This window comes from Cervus canadensis, chromosome 11, assembly GCF_019320065.1.
Source record: "Cervus canadensis isolate Bull #8, Minnesota chromosome 11, ASM1932006v1, whole genome shotgun sequence".
Taxonomy (NCBI): domain Eukaryota; kingdom Metazoa; phylum Chordata; class Mammalia; order Artiodactyla; family Cervidae; genus Cervus; species Cervus canadensis.
Genome location: NC_057396.1, coordinates 20,647,913 through 20,673,205, shown reverse-complemented (window position 1 = coordinate 20,673,205; position 25,293 = coordinate 20,647,913). Strand labels below are relative to the sequence as shown.

General features: G+C 41.9%; 1 protein-coding gene across 9 annotated transcripts in view; it reads right to left on the bottom strand.

The window, feature by feature from the left end:
* Positions 1-1,466, bottom strand: part of NCAM1 (neural cell adhesion molecule 1) — a 346,079-nt gene extending 344,613 nt beyond the window's left edge. For 2 of the 9 annotated variants that reach the window (XM_043481163.1, XM_043481161.1), the window contains exon 1: positions 1,067-1,383. In XM_043481163.1, coding sequence (XP_043337098.1) covers positions 1,067-1,118 — 52 coding nt within the window. In that variant the 5' untranslated portion in view covers positions 1,119-1,383. Of the gene's footprint in view, positions 1-1,066 lie in introns of all 9 variants that reach the window. The other 7 variants (XM_043481157.1, XM_043481160.1, XM_043481158.1 and 4 more) reach the window with 6 other exon arrangements.
* Between the last annotated feature and the right edge of the window lie 23,827 nt (positions 1,467-25,293).

The window sequence follows — 25,293 nt, the reverse complement described above, 5'->3', positions numbered from 1 at the left end:
TAGGGTGGAAATACCCGAAATGGGGAGAGAAAAAAAAATCACCTCCCTCCCGGCCGCCAAGGTGTTTTGGGCGGCGGCCCGGCCCCCGCCACCCGCGGGAGCATCACTACTGTCTTCCTCCCAGATCCCTATTGTTCGCACTTTGCCAGGATCGGGAACCTCGCCCAAAGAAAGGAGACTGGGGCGAGGTGTTTCGAGAGGCTACCTGCCATTCTTCTCTTGCACCGTGCAACACGGGGTTCGCGGTGCGTGTGAAGGCACACGCGCGCACACACGCGCGCACACACACACCAGGCAGCCCCGATCACGCCCTCCTCGCCCTCCGCCCCTCCGCACTTCCTCCTGTCAAAACGCAGCGCTCGACCCTCCCATCCCTCCTTGCTCCGGGCCGAGAGCAGGCTTTGCAACTAACCAGCAATTTGGCAAATGAAAAACTAACGTCATATCGACAGGGAGGTGCAATAACGGCCACAGAGCCCTGAGATTCTGCCCATTTCGCCCCATTTTTGCAAACCGTTATTTCTCCGGGGCGGGGAGGCAAGGGGGTAGGCGCAAAGGCGGCGAGTCCCACTTTATTAGACCCGGGGAAATAACGATCGCGGGCGGCTGCCCCGGCCTTATTGTTCACTGTTCGCGGAGCCCAGGCTGAAAACCCCTTCCCCACGGAAGACGAGCCTGTGCGGCTGCACCACCGAGCTACGGCATCCCCCGCCCCGCCGCCCGCTTTCGGGGATGGAGCGCTGCCCATCGCCGGCGCGGCCGCAGCGTCCCCGGGAGCGGACGGTTCGGCTCCCAGCGCCGCGGGCACACAAAGTGGGAAGGGTGGGCGCGCTGGAGGGGCGCCCGGCGCTCGCTGCGCGGGGAGTCTGTCCCGGTCCAGGCAGCCCGGGAGGGCGCGGGGTTCGGCTGGGCTGCAAGGACGACGCGCTCCTTCAGCTCAAGGAAAATGAACACCCTTAGCATTCCACGTAAAACCACCCCCAAATAACAGCGTTCCTCGGGGGACGAGGAGGGGGCAGGGGGCAATGAGCAAATCAAATTGAGAAAGATAATTTTGAAAATGTACCTGCAGTTCCCAGGAAAAACAAAGTCCAGATGAGATTCTTAGTTTGCAGCATTGTAATCTGCTGGCCGGGAGGGATGTTCTTGCCGCGGTAAATTCTCTGCCCCCCCTTGCAGCGAGTGTGGACGGCGGCAGAGCAACAGACCTAGGGGCAGACAATTGCCAGGCTGAGTACGATTATTTTTGCAGAATTGTTTCCTGCCAGCCGCTGCCGAGATGCGTTCACGCGCTGATCGGAGAATGAGTGACAGTCCCAGCCTCAGCACACTCGCAACTCGGAGATCCTTGCGCTGGCCCGGGTTCGCTTTGATGGAACTGGGGATGGGAGCTGGGGGCGGGGGGCGGGGGTGAGAACCTCACTGTGTCCTTCCACCACGCCGGCCACAAATAGTGCCTCACATCAAGGAGGTAAGAGAGACAGGGGAGGCAGATGCGGCCGCCTGCAAAACGTGGCCTGGAGCCGCCGGAGGAGTCGGGCTCTTTCACACGCAGTCTTCCAGGCAGAGCTGGGGTTTCTGGTTTTCACAATTCTCCCAAGCCTCCGCGGTCCTTAATGCCGACCAGCCTTCCTTCATCAGGAAGCTTGGGTACTTTAATAAGTAGTAGATAATAAAAAGGAAATTTTAGGTGTGCGTAGGATTTCAAAGTTATCAAATCCTCCATTTAGATCTTAAGATCCTTGAATTATAAGAATAGCCTAGGACTTCATTTTTTTAAGTGCAAGAAATTAGAAATTTGGAGAGGGATGGGGATTGCTGTTGTGGGGTTTGGTTTGGGTTTTGTTTATTGGTTTGTTTGATACTGGCTGTGAAGTTTGCTCTCCCTCAGAGAGGCAACAAATCCCAAGGGGAGGAGATGGGAAGCAACTGAAGTTAGGAGAAAAACGCAGATGTTTAGAAGGGCTTTTCAGAAATAACTGAAGGAAAATGTTTTCTTGTTTACAAATGCTGAAATCTGTTATAAACCAAGATTTTTTAAATGTAGGTTTTATGGTATAGGCACTGTATTAAATAGTATTTTCTTACAAGGGCATACAACCTCAGTTCTTAAAGACTTTAATACAGATCATCACTGAGGTACCAACAGTAAGAGTTTCAGTGAATCTTCCAGCTGTATTTTAAACAGAAGAGGGTGGAGGAGCAGGGTTAAAATAGGTATGTTTCAGCACCCGAGCAAGGCTTGAGTGTTTAAGGAACAAAAGGTGAGGTAGAATCAGGAGCTGGCAGTGTTCTAGCTGCTGGACTAGCCTATTAGCCTAGCACAGAGAAACCTCCCAGAGGAAGGCTGCCTGCCTGTGTTCAAAGCACCAGTGTACCAACATCACCATGCACTCCATTTTTCTTAAAAGGTCACACTCTCCACTGCTGTATCACTCTTTTAAAACCTGTTCTCTGCTGGTTAACCAGCCAGCCTCCATTACTGGAGAGGCTTGCACTCCCCACTCCCCCACCCCTCCACCGCTCCTCCCCCCATCCCCCCACCCCCACTTATTTGATCAGGCCTGCCATACCAACAGACTGAAATACATGGGCCCCTAAAAAGGGCTTCCTCCCCCAAATCTATCTTTCACAACATTTGCTTTGTAATAATTCCCTCATACCAACTGTAAATAATTTTAAAATACACAGAAGTGGAAAGAACTAAAAATATCCCCCAAATCCCACAGATTCCAGAGATACCCACAGCTTTTCTAAGTCTTCTGTAAATGCATATGATTTTTACCATTGACATAGTCTAGTAGAACTTTGAATGCTGTTCATTTTCCCTAACATCTCATGATAAGCATTTCCCCAAGTAGCTAAAAAGTCTTTTGAAATCTTTTATAGCAATATAGTATTTCTTCATCTCCAAAGTTCTTCAGTGGTTTTAGCATTGTTGGGTATTTAGATTATGTCTAGAGTTTGATAATATAAATAATGCTTTTGGAAGTTTTTTGGTAAATATTTATTGAGCAACCACTGTGCTTAGCCCTGTGCTGGGTACAATGAATTATATAGTTACTGTTGTTGTTTTAATGGTTGCTGTATTGAAGCCAAGCATCTTTGGCTTCAGACATGAGGTTCGGCTAACATGTAAAATTGTCACATTAAACCGTGTAAACTTAAGTGCATAAATATATTAGACTTTTTCCTAAGGAAGAGACTTTGATAGCAGGGAAAGATGGGGAGAACAGGTCTGAGGGAGCAAGGAAAACAGTGAAGGTTGGGATACCTAAAATATAATTTTTCTGTTTCTAATTTTACCAAGAGTGAGAGACACACCATTCTCTGCAAACCTCCTTCCCTATAGCCCCTATCTGTGGAATTAAAAGATTCCTCACGATTTTCCCCCAAATGTGCCTATTTTTAGCTTTTCAACACAGGCAGGTGTGGAAATCCTATCTCACTTCAGCATGACTGAATTTCTTTTTTGTTCCTCTCTCCGTCTCTCTCCAGCCCCTCCCTGCCCTGTGTGGCTGTTGCTCTCTGTTGTGATGACTCATTCTAGAATTCTGGCCCACAGTCATTCCGGTCCACACTCCATGTGTCTCTCCTGTGTTCTTTTAACAGGATCCGTCACTTGTGTCCAATTCGTCAGCTCTCCACTTGTCAGTGCCCACATCTCTGAGTTCTGGGTGACAGTTCTTTCCTGAACCTCACTTTGAAATGAGACAGAACTGTGTCCCTACTCACCAGGTGGGGGGGTCCCAGGTTGTCAGGTCCACCGTAGTGAGTATCTATCGAGTGAATATCCAGGGCTTGAAGCAGAGGAAGGAGACACTCAGGCCTGCCTCAGGAGATGGAGCTTCCCTAGTAAAACGGAGAATGGACTATAAAATCAGCCATAGCAAGCAGAACAGCCAGGAGGCCACAGTAGTGCTCTGAAAGGGGTGGGTCCTGATCCAAGGCAGTGACCCTGGAGAAGGAGTCAGCAGGATACAGATTTGAGAACTATTTCCAAGACAAAAACAGTGAGACTTTGGAACTTTCTGAAGATTGGAGTCTAAGGCAGGGGAAGAAATCAGAGTTGCTTTCATGCAATAAATACATATTCACTCATTCACTCAACAAATACTTATTCAGTACCAACTAGGTACCCAGCACTGTTCTAGACACTCAGGACACAGCAGTGGACAATAGAGGATCTTTGCCTCATAGACTTCTGTTCTTATGGGGAAGATAGAAATTAATTGACAAATAGCATGCAGATGGTGATATGAGCAAACAAGAGGCGATGAAGAGGGGTACGAGGATAGGGAGTTGGGGGAGGATTTGCATTTTGTACAGGGGAGCCGAGGGCTTTCCCTGTGGTTCAGCGGTAAAGAATCTGCCTGCAATATAGGAGATGCAGGAGTTACGGGTTCCACCGCTGGGTCTGGATGATCCCCTGGAGTAGGGCGTGGCAACCCACTCCAGTCTTCTTGCCAGGAAAATCTCGTGAACAGAGGAGCCTGGTGGGCTACCATCCGTGGGGTCGCAAAGAATCAGACACAACTGAGCACACACAGGGGAGCCGAAGAAGATATCTCTAACTCAGGGATATCTGGCAAAGATCTCAAGAAAGCAATGATACCAAAGCTTCCAGTGTGAGCAATTGAGTAGCTGCTGGTGACATTGACTGGTAGTAGAAGAGGAAGGGCAGACTTGGACAAGGTAATAAGCCAAGGAGCATTGGTGTCAGCTCTGAACATGAGCATTCTGAGATATCTGAGGTACATCCAAGTGGAGATGTGCAGAAGATGGACACTCAGATGGAGAGGAGCCCAGAGTCCATCAATATTTAAACTGTGGGCAGAAGGAACTGCCAAAGAAATAGTGAAAACACGGTCAGAGAGATAGAGAAACGGAACATTATAATGTCACCAAACGGAAAGGAGAAGAAAGTTTTGAAGTGGTCACATAAGAAGACTTAAAAGTTTCCTGGACTTGACTGTTGGAAAGTCATGAATGGTCTCCGAGAGAGCAGCATTCATGGGGAACAGGAGAGATCACTTTCCCAGGAATGGAAGGCTGGCCAGGAAGGAAAGCTGGGGATGTGGACCACTCTCAGAGGAGCTGCGTGAGGATGGAGCAGAGGTGTGATAAGGACAAGGAGAGAAAGGCAAGCCTGAGGAAGAAGGAAACTTGAAAGCAGGTTTTCTTTTCTTCTCTTTACTATAGGGATTTAATCATTAGGCTATAAAGTCAATTCAGTTGACTGCTAACTCCTGTTCACCATCACCACCACCTTGTAGTCTAACTTCGACTACTTGGAAAAATGAATTTAGTCTAGAGTCAAATGCCCTCATGGCTATTTTTCCTCCTTTACGACTTCTTTCATGTTGGTGTTGAAAAGGAGAACTAAGGCGTAATCTCAGGGCCCACACATATCCAAGAAACTCAATTTCACATTTGACATGAGTGAAATACATTCTGGGAAACACAACTGCCTATGACCAAAGCTAAAGACAGTGGCCTGGGGCTAGGAGGGACTGGGGAGAGAGAGGCGAGCCTAGAGAGGGAGTGTGATCCAGGAAAGGGGACCACAGAGCTAGAGTGACGTCCCTCCTACCTTCTCGTATTCCTGATCTGATTGACGGGAGAAATGGCTTCTAGGTTCTGCTGGGTGATGAGGCTTAGGTCATTGACATGCTTCCCTCACTGATCAAGGCCACTCAGGCCCTGGTGAAGGACGGGTACACACTCATCAATTGATCCAGCTGAATGTTGATAGTAACCACAAAAACCAAGGATGGGATGGAGGCAAAGAGAAACCATTGCACTGATGACTTCAAGGACCACATTTCAAGCCTCACATCATGTATTTATCTAGTTGTTAGGACAGTGTTTTACGGCGGAATCACAATGCAGGAGTGCTATTGCCATTTTGGATCCTTTATCTTTCTTTCTTTTTCTTCCTTCCTTCCTTTTCTTATTCTGCAGGAAATTTATTAGAGAGTGCTTTCAATACCTGTATGAAAAGGGAAGCAAACGGGTTGGATCGAGGGAGAAGTTAAGCCCTGCTGCAGGCCCCACAAGGCCTCAATCAGACCCTAGGAGCTGTGAAACTAGTTGTGATATCCTTGCATGTTATGGTCGTTGGATTCAGGCTGCCTGGGGAACAGAGCCTGATCTTGTGAGAGGCAGCTCTCTGCGGCCAAGGGCAACCTCTCGAGGCTGATTGGCTGACAGCATCCTCCCATGTGGAGAAGCAAGTACTCCAGCCCTGAAAGTGGCCTCTGGGCAGCTTAGCACAGCATCCTGTACACAATTTTAGCTGTAAATCAAAATAAAATTTGGAGGAAAGTTAAATATTTTTTTCTTTTTTTTATTATGAGAAAATTATGTAACATAAAATTAACCATTTTGACCACTTTAAGTGTACACTTCTGTAGCATTAAATACATTCACATCATTGTACAACCATCACCATTATCTATCTCCAGAACTTTTCACCTTCTCCAACTGAAACTCTGTACTCATTAAACAATAAATCCCCCTTCCCATTCTTCTCCCAGTCCCTAGTAACAACCATTCTACTTTCTGTCTCTGTGAACCTGAATAGTCACACATATAAGAACAATCATACATTTGCCCTTTTCTGCCTTATTTCACTCAGCATAATGTTTTCAAGCTTCACCTAAGTTGTAGTAAGTGTCAAATTTTCCGTTGTATGCATATACCACATTTTGTTTATCCATTCATTCATTGGCGGACACTTGCATTGCTTCCACCTTTTGATTATTGTGAATACAGCTGCTTTGAACATGGATGTGTAAATATCTGTTCCTGTCTCTGGTTTCACTTCTTTTGGGTATGCACCTTGAAGTGGAATTGCTGGATCATGTGGTTTCAAGTTTTGAGGAACTGCCATACTATTTTCCACAGCTGTGGCATTATTTTACATTCCCACCAGTGATGCACATGGGTTCCAACTTCTCTCTACAACCTTGCTGATGCTTCTTTTCGTTCCTTTCCTCTTTTCCTTCTTCTTGTTTTCCTCCTCTCTTTCTCTTTCTTTCTTTCAACAGTCATCCTAATAAGTATGAAGTGGTATCTCATTGTAATTTTCATTTTCATTTCCCTGAGATCTGGCCTCCCAGGTGGCTCAGTGGTAAAGAATCCACCTGCAAATGCAGGAGATGTGAGTCATGGGTTTGATCCCTGGGTCAGGAAGATGCCCTGGAGTGGGAAATGGCAACTTGCTCCAGTATTCTTGCCTGGAAAATTCCTTGGACAGAGGAGTCTGGTGGGCTGCAGTCAATGGAGTCATACACAACTGAGCAGCTGAGCGCATAAGGTCTAGAAATGTGAGCATCTTTTCATGTATTTATTGGCCATTCATATATTTTCTTTGGAGAAACATCTGTTCAAGTCCTCTGTCCATATTTTAACTGGGTTATTTGGTTTTTGCTGTTGTAAGAGTTCTTTATGTATTCTGGGTATGAATCTCTTATCAATTAAATGATTTATAAGTATTTTCTCCTATGGATTAGCTTTTCACTCTGTTGATGGTGCCCTTTGATACATGAATGTTTAATTTTGCTGAAGGTCAGCTTGTCTGTGTTTCCTTTTGTTGTCTGTCCTTTTGACATCATGTTCAAGATATCATTGCCAAACCTATAAAATCTTGACATTTTCTCCTATGGTTTCTTCTAGTTTTATAGATTTAAATCTTACATTTAGATCCTGTATCCATTTTGAGTTAATTTTTATGCATGGGTAAAGTAAAGGTCCAGTGTTATTCACTTATTTAGATGTAGATATCCAGCTTTTTAAACACTATTTGTTGTAAAGTATTTCCCCGTTGAATGGTCTTGGCATCTTGGTCCCAAATCCTTTGGCTGCACATGCAAGAAGTTATTTCTGGACTCTATTCCATGGGTCTGTTTTCTGCTTATGCCATTACCACACTGTTTTGATTATCATAGCTTCATAGTAAGTTTTCAAATCAGGAATATAAGGCCTCCAACTTTATTCTTCTTTTTCAAGAGTATTTTGACTATTTGCAATCCTTTAAGAGTCTGTATGAATTTGAGGATAATATTTTTTCCCAGAAAAAGGTTATTAGGAATTTGGTAGAGATTGGGGGGTGCTGTTTTCTAACCTTCCCAAAGTCGTTATCTGGTCTAGTATCTGGAACCACGCTGACATCTTGGGGGTGGATATGTGTTAGGCATCTCACTCTAGAGCATAGGAAACAGAGTGACAGTGAACTACCACAAATCACCAACTTGGATGATCTATTTTTTTCAGTGTAGTTACAGAGAGATGAAACAAGAGCAAATTACAAGAATCAGGCCATGAAATTTTACAGCTAGTTTAGAAAAGTGGCAGTGTGCCAATGAAGGAAAGATGGGTTCAAATAGTTTCCTGGCTTTGAACTGAACTCAGACCTCAGAGACTCAAACCTGTTTTGTCTTTGGGAAAAAAAGCCCTCTGAAGAAACAGGTAATTTAGCAGTCTGGAGAAAGGAGCCAGGGTCTCCATGTCAAGATCTCCTAAGTCACAAAATATGACTGAGCTAATACTGAACACTGGATCACTTCCTCTCCTCTCTACTCAGCAGCAATGAAGTGCATGAGGTGAGTCCTCGGGTCCTGAAGCTTGACAGTCCAGCTTCAGTTCCTAGCTTCTCCACCTGTGGATTTGGGCAAGATATTTCACACCTATAAACTTTGTATTTTTCTTGCTCATAAAATGGGATTAGAGAAATATCTGTCTTCCAGACATCTTGTGAACATTAAAGTAACATACATAGAGGGTTAGTGTAGGCCTGACACCCTTTCATTCAACAGGTAAGTACTGAACCCCTGTCACATCCAAGGCACTGTGTTAGTCATGGAGAATAAAGAAAGTCAACAGAACACATATGTTTACAGGCTTGTAAAGAAGACAAATAACTAAACAAAGAGACAAAAACAATTATAAACCATAACTAGAATCATTAAAGACATAAACAGGATTGTTTGATTAAAGAATGACAGTAGAGATATCTTTTAGATCAAGGAATGCTTCCTTGAGGAGGTGAGAGGTTAAGTTGCAACCTAAAGAATGAAAAATACCTAACCATATTTCCAGGTAGAGGAGCATTAGAGAAATGTGCAAAGACCCTGAGATCAGAAAAATCTGGGTGGTTCTAGAAACTAAATGTGAGTCCCAGATGGAAAGAACAAGTGGGTAAAGAACAAAAGATAAGTAGCACATGAGCCACCTTGAAGGCTAAAGCAAGGAGCTCGTATTTTACTCAAAGTTCAAAGAAAGCCCCCAGAGGACTTGCAGCAGAGAGTGACAGGAGTTGTTTTCTGTGTTTTAATAACCACTCTGCTGTGTGGAGAATGGCTTATAGGAAAACAGGAGTGGGTGTGGGGAGGCCAGTTAGAAACCACTGCAGAGGTGCAGGGGCGAGATGGTGCAGGCTGGGGAGGAGGTGACAGGAAATGGAGGGGAGCAGAGATAAAATGGGCCAAATTTGCTGATGGATGTGAGGAGAGAGAAGATGCCGAACCTGCCAGGAGGATTTGTTTGGAGAGCAGGGGAAATCAAGAGTTCAGTTTTGGACAAGTTACATCTAGCTGGGAGACATTCATGTGGAAATGTCACATTGGTCATCAGACATGAGTCTAGAAGTCAGAAGACAGAGGTCTTAGTAGAATGTATAAATTTCGGAGTCACCAGCAATAATGGTACATAACGTCATGGGAAAGGATGAAGCCACTTAGGCTAAAATGAGGAGAGAGAAGAGAGGAAGGCCAGACCCTGATCCTGAGCAACTCCAATTTTATGAATTCAGGTGAAGAAACCAGAATTCGTGAGAAGACTGAGCCGAGGCTCCGACATCAGTGTGTGAGGTCGGAGGTCAACCAGGAGAGACCAGCATTCAGGACCAAGGGATGAGAGACTTGTGAAAAGGAAGATGTGCCATGTGACGCATGCTGCTGAGCGGCCAGATGAGGATGGAGAAGAGTAGCCACCATATTTGGGAGTACGAGGATCATTAGTAACCTTGGCAAGAATAAATTCACACTTCCTGGGCTGAAAATGAGTGCCTAATAAATGTTAGCTGTGATAACAATAACAGGCTCCCTACTCATTCCTTCTGTGAGCTTCCATGATAATAGAAAGACATTTGGGGACTGATCAGAGCCCAGAAGTGCAGCAGTCAATGATTAACTGTTCACACATACAAATTGGTCTTATTTTAAGGTGTAGATTCAGACACCATTGTCTTTCTTGAATAATTGCCATCATAGTTGCAGGCAACTAATGCTCCAGAAGATTTGGGGTAAGAGGGAAAAAAATGTATTCCTTTCTCCTCCGACTATCTTTACTTCTCCAACACAGTCCTGCCCAGCCCCTCCCGCCTGTCCCTCCATGTGTTCTGTGGTTGTACAGCCTCCCTTGGTCACACACTGAAACACCATCAGGCATTGACCCCAGCACCAAGGAAAGCAGCCTAGTGGGTAGCGCCAACACTGAATTTAGGTCCCTCCAGGCTCACCTGTATCTTTGAAGCCAGAGAGGGTCTCGTTCATGGAGCCTGTGCCCACTTGTGGCACCTTTTCTCCTAAACGCAAGCACCCTGGGGAGTGAGAGAATAGTTAAGAAAAGGAGGAAGCAAGATGGCAACTGTTCACCATGAAAGACAGAGGCATTCATCATTCATTACCACTATTCCCACCATCACTGCTTCTCTGCAAGAAGAGCCAAACTCTTCCTTCCTTGACACAGCCATTGCATCACACCTCTTGAGAATCCTTTGGAACCATCCTGTAAAAAACACAGTGCCAAAGAGGATCGCATGGCTGTCCTACATTAGTGACAAAATCCAAAAGAATTCTGAATTTGAAGTCAATATGAGTCTAAATGCCTCCACCCCCACCCTGCACACACCTTCCAAACACTGGCAGTCATTTCTTTCCTTGTCCTGCCACTGCAGGGGTGCCAAGAGTTTCACAGAACCTGAGAGCTCCTGGGGGTCCCAGGAGACACAGAGTTCATTCCAGTCACTGGCTCCGAAAGATAAATTCCTTGTTGCATCAGCAAGAACTGTGGATTGAGCAGACTTGTCCCAGGATGGGAGGCTCTCTCCAGCCACCATCTGTCCTTGCATCAGGAAAGGAGCAATCAGGAAGGAAGATTCCACTCAGTGACTCTCTGAGCAGGGGACAAATGTGACAAACACCAGACCACTGGTTCGAACTACCTTTTCTTGACTTCCCACACCCTCTGCATGCGTGTGTGCTAAGTCGCTTCAGTCCTGTCCAACTCTTTGTGACTTCATGAATGTAGCCCATGAGGCTCCTCTGTCCACGGAATTTTCCTGGCAAGAATACTGAAGTTGGGTTGCCATGCCCTCCTCCAGGGGATCTTCCCCACCCAGCAATTGAACCTGTGTCTCTCATGTCTCCTGCATTGTCAGGCGGGTTCTTTATCACCAGCACCACCTGGGAAGCCCCACCCCCACTGCCCCACCACAAATATCGCTCTAAATGTTTACTGAAAGAATGGGATCAGTAAACAAACCAAGAAATAGCTCATACAACTCAATATCAAAGAGGAAAATCCAGTCAAAAAATGGACAGACGATCTGAATAAATATTTTTCCAAAGAAGACATGCAGATGGTTAACAGGCCATCAGCATTCCTAGATATTTGAGAAATGCAAACCAAAACAACAATGAAATACCACCTCACACCTGTCAGAATGAATGTTATCAAAAAGTCTACAGATAACAAATGTTGGAGAGGATGTGGAAAAAGGGAACCCTCATTGGGGTTGGAGGGGATATAAATTGGTGCAGCCTCTATGGAAAACAGTGTGAAAGTTCCTCAAAAAACTAAAAATTAGACTACCATACATGTGTGCGAAGTCGATTTGGTTGTGTCCAGTAGCCTGTCATGCTCATCTGTCCATAGGATTCTCCAGATAAAAATACTGGAGTAGGTTGCCATGCCCTCCTCCATGGGATCTTCCCAACCCAAGAATCAAACCATGTCTCTTACATCTGCTGCACTGGTAGGTGGGTTCTATACCACTATTGCCACGTGGGACGCTCAGAACTACCATATGATCCAGCAACTCAACTCCTTGGTGTATATCTGGGAAAAAAATGAAACACTACTTTGAAAAGACACATATACCTCAGTGTTCATAGAAGTGATATTTATGGTAGCCGAGATATGAAGCAAACTGCATCCATCAACAGATGAACAGGTAAAGAAGTTATGGTATATATATATGTATGTATGTATACACACACACACACACACACACACACACACACATGGGCTTTCTTGGTGGCTAAGATGGTAAAGAATCTGCCTGCAATGCACGAGATCTTGATTCGATCCCTGGGTTGGGAAGATCCCCTGGAGAAAGGAATGGCAACCCACTCCAGTATTCTTGCCTGGAGAACTCCATGGAGAGAGGAGTCTAGCAGGCTACACTCTATGGGGTCTCAAAGACTCAGACATGACTGAGTGACTAACAACTATGTATATATATAAATAAATGCAATGGAATATTACTCAGCCATAAAAAGAATGAAATTCTGTCACATGCAGCAACATGGGTGGACTTAGACAATACTTGACTTAGAGAAATAAGTTAGAAAAAGACAAATACTGTATGAAATCACTAAAAGTGGAAACTAAGAGATGATACACATGAGTATATAGGCAAAACAGAAACAGAATCACAGATATAGAAAACAAATTAGTGGTTACCAGTGGAGAGAGGGAAGCAGGGGTCAAATTAAGGGTATGGGATTAAGAGATACAAACTACTATGTATAAAATAGATAAGCAACAAGGATATATTGTACATCACAGGGAAATAAAATCATTTTCTCATGATAACTTTTAATTGAGTATACAAAGTATACAGAGGAGACAATTATAGGTCTAAGGAGTAAAGTCAATTTTTATTTTAAGACTTTCTTACAGAGAACCTTTGGCTATCATATCTCAGGTCAGTCTCAGAAGCCAATCTTTCTTGGTTTGGATCTTTCTACCCTTGATTAATTGAGAAGATTCTATTTTCTCCTCAGTTCCATCTTGTTTTTGTCCAGGAAACTCAGGCACCCTGGCCTCAAGCCCAGTTCTACAGTAGCTTCCCCTGGCATCTTGGTTCCCCCTCTGGACTTGGGAGTAGCAGCCCCCAGAAGTCTGCAAAGAGGCCAGCCTGTTCCCTGCATCTGAGGGATCCTTCTAATCTCTTTCCCTAGTGCCTTTCCTTACTCCTTTCAAGGGCTGGTTCCTGTCTGCCTTTGCTTATGCTGCATATGACAAAATAGGGTGAGAAAATTCCATATTCCTAATTTACCATTTTTCTGTTTCCTCATTAATTTCAGGTTGCTTTTCCTCTTATGATTTCTAAGCAAGTGAATGAGGAAGTTACTGCTCTTATTAGAAATACTTTGTGTCATGCATTGCCTCCCTGGGTCAGAGCACAGACTCTGGCTTATCAGGTGGCGACATTTTTACCTACTTTGTCCACTAAAGTACTGAGAACACAAACAGCTTCTGTGTGCAATTAACCTTACAATGGCATGAGGGAATTTGGAGCAATAAACAAGTGCTTCCCAACTTCTCAGCATCTTGACCTGCCCTCCATTCCTGCCCCCTACCTGCCACTTGTGTGCATTCCTGTTTGTTAATGTCCCCCTCAAATGAGATGCTCAGAGCAGGGCTCAATATGCCAGAAGAGGTCTGGATGAGGAAGAGTCAGTGGGGCCATCGCCACCTTCAGTTTTCCCTTTCAGTCCAGGGTCACATAGGCCAGCAACTGGCTGAGCTAGAGCTAAAGTCTCAGTACAATGGCCTCTCCTCATCAGACCCATCTTCTTGTCTGAACTTGCTTGGAAAACCTGATATAAGGAAATGAGTAGGGAAAAAGAATGCTCATGTTGCAAAATGATTGCTAAAGTATCTTTTAAAGAAGTCACTCTCTAAGTGCATAGAACTGTTTCTGTGTTCATTTATTTATTCAAGCACCTCTGGATTCCAGGGCTTATTCTAGACACGTGAAAGTGAAAGTGTGAGTGTCTCAGTTGTGTCTGACTCTTTGCAACCCCATGGACTATAGCCCGCCAGCCTCCTCTGTCCGTGGGATTCTCCAAGCAGGAATACTGGAGTGGATAGCTGCTCCCTTCTCCAAGGGATCTTCCCGACCCTGGGATGGAACCTGAGTCTCCTGCATTGCAGGCAGATTCTTTACCATCTGAGCCCACGGGAAAGCCCCTATTCTAGACACAATCAGGTGGTAAATAAGATACTAGCTCTCTCCTCACAGGTAAAGCAAGAAGAAAGCCTGAAGAGCAATCATTATTATATGCACTCTCTGGGACAGTCGCTTTGCTCACATACTTTTATTTAATTCTCATACAACTCTCTGAAAAGGTAGAAGAAGTCCCATAGTTTGTCCAAGGACCTGAGCCCAGAGCTGTCCAGCCCCACATCAGTCAGGATATGCTAGATTCTGCAGCAATAATAGCCAATCTTCAAGTCTCAGGGCTTAAAAATAACAAATGGTGTGTTATATGAGTTTAGGATTCTCTTCTGTATTGTCCTCACTAGGGGACCACATCTGAAAGCGGTGTCATCTCCAGGCTTCCATGATTAGAGAAGCAGAAGAAAAAAGAAAGTGGTGTGACAGGTCACATGTAGGCTCCTAAACTTCCCCCTCCTAAAGTGGCTGCATCACTCACACTTTCATTTCCTTGAACATAAGAAGTCATAGAGACATTATTACCTTCAGGGGATCAGAGAGCTGAAAATCTATTGTGCCTAAAAGGAGAATCAGAAATACTTAATGAACATCCTAATAACTACCACAGGCTCCAAAGCCTAAGTTGCATTCCAGTACATTGTATTTGAAACTAGCTGGGAAGATTAACTGCTTTTAAAGGGGCTAGGGGCAGGGAAGCATAAATCTAGAGAGTTAGAAGCCACTACCAACAGAAGATCAAAATCGGGAATGAAGATAAGTTATCCTTGAAATATGCATGAACATCAATGAGGAATGGGATCCTTTGGACACAACTCAGATACACCTAGCAAATTTACAAGCACCTACAGAATACACACAAGAAATGAGGTCCTTATATCATGAGATCTTTTAGGATTTTAATAACTAGGACTTAGTTCAAAGTCCTCTTATATAATATCCAATTTATGGCTAAATTTTATATTATGACAAGATTTCCAAATATAAGGAAAGACCACCTTTCCTTAGCCTTGTGGATGAGAACACTGGGGACTGGAGTTGATTGCTACTTATTTCTGAAACAACAGTCTAGCAATAAGCTATAAATTTAAAACTGATAAACACGCATAAGAAAGCCAAGCTTTGGAGGACTGCAGAGCCCCCACACCGGTAGAGATAAGCCCTCAGCAGAGTTGTGCATTTATGTAAGATTCTAGGACTCAAGATAAAACCTCACTCTTTCCTAGGCATAAATGTGGACACATAGGTGGTCCAAATGAGATCATTATACACTGAATCCCACATTGTTTGTCTAGTAGCATTATGCTTAATCACTGAGGAGTTTAACTACTTAAAGTCAGACTCCAAATATCACAGAAGAGTCCTCCTAGGCCATCTTCATTTTATTTTATTTTATTTTTTCCACCTTCATTTTAGATACATGTGTGTGTGCGTGTGCGCGTGCACACACACACACACACTTTCTACTCTTCTTCACATTAAAGAGAAAATTCTGCATTCTCAAATTGCTTGTGAGTTTAAATCCCAGGACTGCAAAATGATGTAACTACATGGCAATATGGCCACCACCTGGGGAAACATAGCAAATCTAAAACACTATCAGTGGACTTGAAATAACTGGACTGTCTTCCACCCAGCTTCTCCAAGGTGCTCCAGGAGAAAAAAGGCACTTGTTTGACTTAGTCGTGTTACTGTTCAGTTGCTCGTATAGGTTGTCTGGCTGGTGATGAATGCATTTCTGAGCTACCATCTACTGTAGTTGTTTGACATGTGCGCTTCTAGGCATGTATTTTAATATTGTTTTACACTTAAGAAAATTAAAACGATAAGCATAGTGATATAAATATACATACATGTTCTGTATTCCTAACACAAACACTATAGATCTTTCAATCTTTAATTAATTTCTCAATCTTCTAATCTTCTAAAATAATCACTGTGTTTAGACCTGGGGACTGCTGTTATCCTCCACTCGGGCAAATAACCAGAGTAAACGCAACCACATGCAATCTGAACTTGACATACAAAGAATACTAATTGAGCACTTGCTATATGCTAGGTACTGAGCTGGGTGCTGCCATTCTATCAACAATTGCTTGCACTTATTCAAACTTGTTTTATCCTGAGTAAAGATGTTTGCTTACTATGTTAGTAATTTATTAAAAATTCATTAGCTTAAAATCAGAAAGATACCTCCCAATAAGACTAGCCTGTTCTTTTGCATAAAGTGTCAGATATAATAAATGGGTTTATTAAGAGCATGCTAAGGAAGAAGGCAGGTTCATTACCTTTATTTATTTTTTAAATGAGAAACCATGCGTCTACTAATCTTCCTAACAGGATTCTTCCTTTCACTGTCATTTCCCTACCCAAGATAGGAACAGGGGCGTTGCCTGAGGCACCAAGCCTAAACCCTGCTTTCTGGACTTCAAGTCTCCGCCTCACTAACTTAATTTCTCACTGTTTTCTGGTATGAAGTCTCTATTAAGTTCAAATTGTTTCCTTCTGTTCCCCCTACACATGGCCTGCTTGCTAACTCATTTAACCACTCACAAAACATTTATGGAAGTCTTGCTTCCCATGCCAGGCTCTATGATAGGGCCTGGAGATGAATAGATGGTTTTTGTTTGTAGGGCGCTCAAATCGAGGGTGTGAGACAGGGAGACAGATCCATAACCAAATAATCACAAATCATGCACGGTGGACTTGGGGGCCCTGTGGAGGGAATAATTGTATGTGTACGGGAAAGAGCGTGTTGAGGGAGAGGTCAAGGACAACTTCAGGGAGGGGAGCCTGGTTGAGCTGGCCATTGGACATTTGCCAAGTGAGCAAGTGGAAAGGGTATTTTGGGCAGAGGGAGCGTTCTGTTAAAAGGAATGCTGCATAGCCTACGCTGCTCCTCATGCCTTGTCTTCCCTCTCGTCTTCTATGCTGTTAAACTCCATCTCATCCTTATCCCCGGGCAAGCAGCATGCATTCTTTAGACTGGGAGGAAGCCTAGAGATCATGTAGCCCAAGTCCTTTGTTTCACCAAGATAGAATTTGAGGTGTAAAGTGTTAACGTTGTGAATCACGCTTTGACCCTCAGTCCACTGTCACCAAATGTGTCCCACACATATTTATTGGGCACCAACTGTGTATGAGACACTGTAAGGTACCCAAAGACAAATTGAACTCGGGTTTTCTTTCCCCCAATGAGAATTTATTTCTCATTAGCAATACGCAGCCTGGAGGTTAAGAACACTCTGGTGTCAGACAGACTGGAGTTTGAAGCCTGACCCTGTGACATTCCTGCTGGTGACCTTGCATGAGTTACTCATCCTCTCTGAAACAAAGTTTCTTCCTGTAAGAAAGAAGATAACATTAGAATCCTAGTCATAGGTTTGCTATGAGAATTCAGTGTGATAACATTTGCAGAGCACGAAGCACTTAACAAATCTCAGAGATGAATTATACAGTCTAAAGACAATATGGGAAAATAAAGGATAGGACAGACTAGGTTCTCAATTTAAAAAGAGTTATATGATGAATGAATTAAAATTTCAAATGCAAGGTCTTTACCTGATCAAAAATTAGTATAGAGTTCCTTGAGAATCTAGATTCCTCAAAGCTTTGTGTCAGGCCAAATTGAAATGGAGATTTCCCCCCCTAAGGTCCAGTAATCTCTTGCAATATAATGAATCCTAATTACTTCATTAAGCATCACACCATCTTTAAAATTGGTAGGCCTGAACAGCTTCCTGAACAAAGTCAGCTGCTCTGTGAGAGAAGGGCCGCTTCCTGATTTTATGGGTCACACCCCTTTAGTCATTTATACTCTGCCTCATGCCATCTGGGCTCCACAGGGAATTATGGGACCATCTCCTGCTATGTGACACATGGTCAGGAAAAAGACAGCATCACTCTTGAAGGAAGAACAAGAATGAAGTAAGGGGGCTTCCGTGGTGGCTCAGGGGTAAGGAGTCTGCCTGCCAGTGCAGGGGACATTGGTTTGATCCCCGGTCTGGGAAAATTCCACATGCTGCAAGGCGACAAAGCCCGTGCACCACAGCTATTGAGCCTGTGCTCTGGAGCCTGGGAGCTGCGACTACGGAGCCCACGCATTCCAGCTACTCAAGTCCACGGGCCCTAGAGCGCAGGCTCCACAGCAAGAGAAGCCACGCAACGAGGAGCCTGAACACGCAACTAGAGAGTAGCCCTCGCTCCCCACAACTAGAAAAAAGCCTGTGCAGCAGTGAAGACCCAACACAGCCAAAAAGCAGTAAATGATAACATTATTTTTAAAAAGAAATAGAAAAAATAATTTTAAGCAACGAATGAAGGAGGGAAGACGTGAAGAGATAGACTGTGATTCCACATTAGATAGAACTTTTGAACAGTGAATGAAATTGACTGCCTTCCGAGTAGTGGAGGGTCTCATGGCTACTGGGGTTCCAGAGGAGATAGGCCCAGTTGGCGTCGATTTGTAGGAGAAGATTGTGGAAGTGACTGGGAAGGAGAATCAGCAGTGCTTACATCCCATTAAATAAGTTTCTATAATTCTATTAAGCCATTCAAGGAAATGTTTATTGATCATCTATTAAACAGTGTCTCCATTTAAAGTGCTAGGTAGACAGCAGTAAACAAGACATCCTCATGCAAATTACATTCCAGGGAACTGCTATGGATCCCTCAGTGAGGTAATAAGCAATGAGGCATCAGGGCAACTGAACTGACTCTCTTTTTTTTGGTGTAGAGGTAAGAGTTGTTGGGTCATGAGAGGAAGAATCTTCAATATGTACCACTTATGTGTATGAAAATTAAGCAAGAGAAGTAACTGAGAATGCCATATATGGAAAAATAATGCACAACTTTTAAAATTATTATTATTTTTTGATTATTGGCAGAACTTTATTAAAAAGGTACAGAGATACTTTTTTTTTTTTCAAAAAAGATGTATTATAGTTGATTTTATGTTGCATTAGTTTCAGATGTACAGCACAGTGAATCAGTCACACATTACACATATCCCTTTTTAGATTCTATTCCCGTACGGGCTATTACAGAGTTTTGAGTAGAGTTCCCTGTGCTATACCATAGGTCCTTATTAGTTATCTATTTTACGCATAGTAGTGTGTCTTTGTTGTTGTTCAGTTGCTTAGTTGTGTCAGACTCTTTGCGACTCCAGGGACTGCAGCATGCCAGGCTTCCCTGTCCTTCACCAATTCCTGGAGTTTGTTCAAACTCGCGTCCATTGATCAACCACCTTGCCCTCCGTCATCCCCTCCTCCTCCTGCCTTCAATCACTCTGAGAATCAGGGTCTTTTCCAGTGAGTCAGCTCTTCACATCAGGTGGCCCAAGTATTGGAGCTTCAGCTTCAGCATCAGTCCTTTCAATGAATATTCAGGGTTGATTTCCTTTAGGATTGACTTGTTTGATCTCCTTGCAGCCCAAGGGACCCTCAAGCGTCCTCTCCAGCACCAAAATTCAAAAGCATCAATTCTTCAGTGCTCAGCCTTCTTTATGGTCCAACTCACATCCGTACACTACTAGTGGAAAAACCATAGCTTTGTCTATTTCTGTTTTGTAAATAAGTTCATTTGTACCATTTTTTAGATTCCACATATAAGCAATTTAGATTGTCATACTGAGTGAAGTAAGTCAGAGAATAATGCAAAACTTTAAATGCTGGGATTGACTAACTACAACAGTAAATGCTAGAATCATCAAAATTCTCCAAGATAAAGTTACAGGCCATGACTTACACATTTGCCTGGTTTTTATTTTATGTGCTGCACAGTCTAACCCCAACCTTTGACTCTGTAACCACCCTGGTTTGAGTTGGGGTTTGAACAGCTGCCCAGCCCATCAGTGCTTCAGTGTGTTTGAGCAATAACTCATGCAGAGACGCTTAAGAGCTCACACGTCCTCAATAGACTAAAAGCAAGAGAAATAAGATTCCATAGCAACAACATGTCACTCTAAATCATCAATGCTGTTTCATGAACAATGTGAGAACTGCAATAGAAAATATGGCAGGGAGTAGGACCAGTTCAGCAGATATGATTGGCTATTTTCTGGGAATTAGATCACTTTGGTCAGAGGGACCACAAAACTGCTCATTTTTATTAGCTAAGCTGTTGTTTCTAGAAAGCTAGAAAAATTTGCCATTATTTGCTACTTTGTCTTTCACTGAAAAAATAAAAGGGGGTTTTATTTCCCTCCCTTGTTCTTTGCATGGAGATATCAGTTCTGATGGAGTCAGCCAGCATGAACTTGGAGCAAGGGAGCTTGAATGCTGTAACTGAAAACCTTTGCTGACTTGATTAAGGTTTTGCTCCTTCTGATAAATATTCCAGCAGCCAAAAAGTAGCTAGCAAACATTTGAGGGACTGAGCTGGACTTACCTCATTGTGGGATTTGCTAATCATCCAGTTTTGTTTTAAAAAAAAATGAAAATGTACTCAAAGTGAGCTTTCATATACATGGAAGCTTGGAGCAAGCCACACTGGCTCAGTAAGGACTCTGACCACAAACATTGCTTAGAGCAAATATAATCTTAGGCAGAAACAACCTTCCAACACAAACAGCAAATGGAAGCTTCTTGGAAATTACTTGATAAACTGTTAAAATAATAACTGCTTATCTTAGAGTTGGCTTAGGACTGCAGTGTTGGAAATGACACAGCTGAAGATCAAAGCAAGCATTTCTTGCAGTGTAGCTGAACAAGAAGGTGGTTGTTTCAGTCATTTGTTTAGGAGGGATGGGGGAGTAGGATTCAGTTTTCATGTATAAAAAAGAAGAGGGTCCATGTGTGCTCATATATTTCAGAGCCATAAAAAATGAAGACTGATTTAAAATTCAGACAGCTTCTTTCTTTCTTCCCTGTTTTGACAATAGACAGCTGTGCCCCTATATGTGTTCCTCTCAGGGAAATTTTGTTCTAGGGAGTCCTCTGTGCTCCAAAGTAATAAACATGCATGATTTCTGCTAATGGTTTTGCCATAGGTGGCTCCAAGATGGCTGAACTGTACTACAGGTATTTTTAAGTCTAAAAGCAAACCTTTGGAAAATCTCCCTCTCAGTTTTATTCCCTAAGTCTCTTCACAATTCTCTGAGGACTTCCCCATATATGGTGGACCTCTCTTGTAAAAATTTACCAGGGTAATAGGTGTACATAAGCTGCTAACCAATGTCTTTTAACCAATTCTTTTTGACTTGATATCTTGATGGAACTGTTAGGTAGATTATTTTGTCATCTTATAAGGGGATTCAATTGAGCATTTATACCTGTGGATATTCCATGAAGAAAAGAGTGCAACTAATCTTATTTGTATACTGTATGTATTATCTCATTTAATTTTCACAGTAATACTATAAGGTAAGCTTTACCTATATTGTCTGTATTTTACTGATTAAAAAAAACAGATAAACCAGATGTTCAGATAAATAATTTGGCTTGTGGTTTATTCTCTACACAGCAAAGCAGTCTTTTAAAAAGCATAAATTAGAGTGCTTTCATCGAAGATGTAATAACAATGACTAGATTTACCTTCCAATCTGAAACAGTTAAAAATTGAACAAAATGTATGAAGCAATTATTTTTTAAGATACTGGGCATCAGGCAACTAGGTACAGTGATCCCTGAAAAATAAGAAATAAAAAGGATGGTCCCAGCAATGCTCTAGTTAACTACCCTCCTATTTCTAGATGTTTACTCTCAAGGTATGGGGACTCCCTGACTTGACGATCTAGAACAGGAAGTCCAGGGAAACCAAAGGAACTTAGAACAAATTATGGAAGAAGAGAAAACATATGGAAGACAAGTCTGGTGATTTGTAGAGAGTTCCATCAAGTCTTCAGCCAAGTATTCATCAGTTCAGACATGTGAGGAAAAGGACCACAAATGGATTATAGGGAACAATCATTGGAGGTGATACAGAAACAAGAAGAATTTTTCTCCCAAATAGACAGAGTGAAAAACCCTACAATTAATGGGACATTGAGTGGGTGTTGAGCAATATACTCAAAAACTTTTTGCCTCCAAAATAGAGCATAATTAGCCCTATACCAAATGCTACTCTGGCCTCACTTAACAAAACTCAAAAGCAAGAAATGAAAGAATCAAGATGTTTCCAAGTAACTTTTCTGTGTCTCAGAACAAAGTTAGAAATAACCACAGGAATATAAAAATATTCAGCACCCAACAAAATAAAATTCACAATGTCTATTATCTAATCAAAAAGTAATGTGTGCCAAAAAGACAATAAAATATGAACCAATAATGAAAAATAAATAAATTAAACAGACCCAGAAATAATACAGATGATAGAATTCACAAAATCAAAACAGTTATTATAATTATATTCTATATGCTCAAGAAGTTAGAAGAAAGATTGAACATTTAAGTAGACAGGGAAGATATAAAAAGGCCCAAACTGAATATCCAGTCATGAAACAATAACATCAAAGATGAAAAATACACAGAGGCAGGGAGATTAACAACAGATTAAACAGTGCAGAAGAAAAGATGACAGAACTTGAAGATACAGCAATAGAAACTATCCAAAATTAAACAAAGAGAGCTCTGAGCTGTGTGTGACAACTTCACATAAGCCTACACACCTATAATTATTAATAGAGCCTTTATAGTGGGAGGGGTTAAATAATATTTGAAAAAATAATGGCAAATATTTTCAAATGTGATGCAAACTATAACTGTACGGATCTGAGAATCCCAATTAACTTCAAGTGCAAAAAGCATGAATAAAAAAAATTACCGAGACACAGCATAATCAGATTTCTCAAAGCTCTGTGTACAAGTATACAGAGAATAAAAGACATGTTACCTATAGAGGATCAAGAAAAGAACAAGAGCAGATTTCCAGTCAAAAGATAGTGAAGCTTAAAAATACTGAAATAAAATAAAATTAATCTAGAATTTAACACCCAGGGAAAATTACTTTTCAAAATGACAGCAAAAAAAGCATTTTTTTCTGAAAGAATTTATCACCAGTAGACTTGAACTGCAAAAATGTTGAAGGATGTCATTTAGGTAATGGTACTGGAGGAAATCTACACAAAGAAATGCAGACCAGCAGAAATGGCAACTCAGGTAAATAAAAAATACTTTTTCTTATGGCTCATATCTCCTTAAAAAATAATAAAAATATTATCATGAAGGTTATAACATACAATATAAAATTTATTACTGAAAAAAACACATAAGAAAGAACAAGAGAAACAGAAGCAAACAGATATAAAGTTTTTACAGTGTACATGAAATGGTATTACATCACCTTGAGGTAGATGTTAAATTAAAGATGTATATTATAAATCCTAAGGCAAGCACTACAATAATTGACAAAGAGTTATAACTAATAAACCAACAAGATAGATCAAATGTAACCATAAAAATGTCTAGTTTCTTAAAAAAAGAAAAATAAACAAGAGAAAAAACATATGAGGCAAATAGAAAACAAATATCAAGATAGAATATTTGTACTCCAATATATTTTAAAAACCATACTATGTGCTTTTAAAAAGCTTAATATTTTAAATTTACACTTTTAGCAAGTCTAAATATTTCAGAAGGCAAAGATGATTAGTTTGGATAAAAGAGCAAGAATTATACTTTGTCTGCAAGAAACCCACTTTAAATATAAAGATATGAATAGATTATAAGTCACCTGATGCAAAGAGCTGACTCATTGGAAAAGATCCTAATGCTGGGAAAGAGTGAGGGCAGGAAGATTAAGGAGTAGCAGAGGATGAGATGGTTGAATGGCATCATCGACTCAATGGACATGAGTTTGAACAAATTCTGGGAAATACTGAAGGACAGGGAAACCTGGTGTGCTGTAACTACAGTTCATGGGGTTGCAAAGAGTCAGACATGACTGAGCGACTGAACAACAATAACAAAAAGGATTAAGGACTTACATTTCTTGATTTCAAGTCTTACTATAGAGCTCCGGGAATTAAGACAGTATAGTTTTGGTGGAAAGTTAGACAGATCAAGGGAACAGAATAGAGGGCCCAGAAACTGACCCACACATGTGTGGCTGGCTGACTTTTCACAAAAGTACAAAGGCAATTCAGCGGAAAAGGACAGTCTTTTAGGAAATGGTACTGCCACAAACGGCTATTCATAAGCAAATAAAAAGAGAACTTGATTCATATCTGACACTTTATAGAAAATGAATTCAAAATGAATAATAGACTAAAAGTGAACCCTAAATTAATAAACATTTTCTAGAAGAAACAGAAGGGGAAAATATGTGTGTCTTGTTAGGCAAAAACTTCTCAGACACCAAGAGGATGATCCATAAAGGGACAAATTGATAAGCTGGACTCCATCAACTAGGAATATATTCTCTTCCAAAACATTGTTAAGAAAATGAAAGCTAAGTTAGAAAATCTGCAATTCAAATATTTCATAAACAACTTGCACCCAGAATATATAAAGAACTCTCAAAACTCAATAATGATAAAACTACTCCTCACCTCCCCAAAAAAGATTTTAAAAAGGCACGATGTCGAAAAGAATATACAGATAGCAAATAGAAACATAAAAAGGTGATTGACCTCATTAGCCATTAGGAAAATGAAAATTAAAACCACAATAAGATATCCCTGAATGGTATCAGAATATCTAAACTTGAAAAGGTATGTCAAGTTTTGGTAAGGATGTGAACTAGAACTCTCCTTAAGTGCTTATGGAGATGTGACGTGGTGTAACCATTTTAAAAAATGTTTTCCTGCTTCTTAATATGTAAAGCATATACCTACCATATGATCTGGCTATTTTACCCCTAGGTATTTACCAAGGAAAAATAAAAACGTATGTCCATACCAAGACGGGTACACAAATGGTCATAGTGGTTGTGTTTGTAAGAGCTCCAAACTAGAAACATTTCAAGTGTCCATCAGCAGGTGAATGGACAAAAATAGTGGTATATCCATATAATGGGATACTGCTCAGCAATGTAAAAGAATAATCAATTAATATAGTCATCAACATGAATTAAACCCAAAGTAATTAAACTGAATGAAAGAAGTC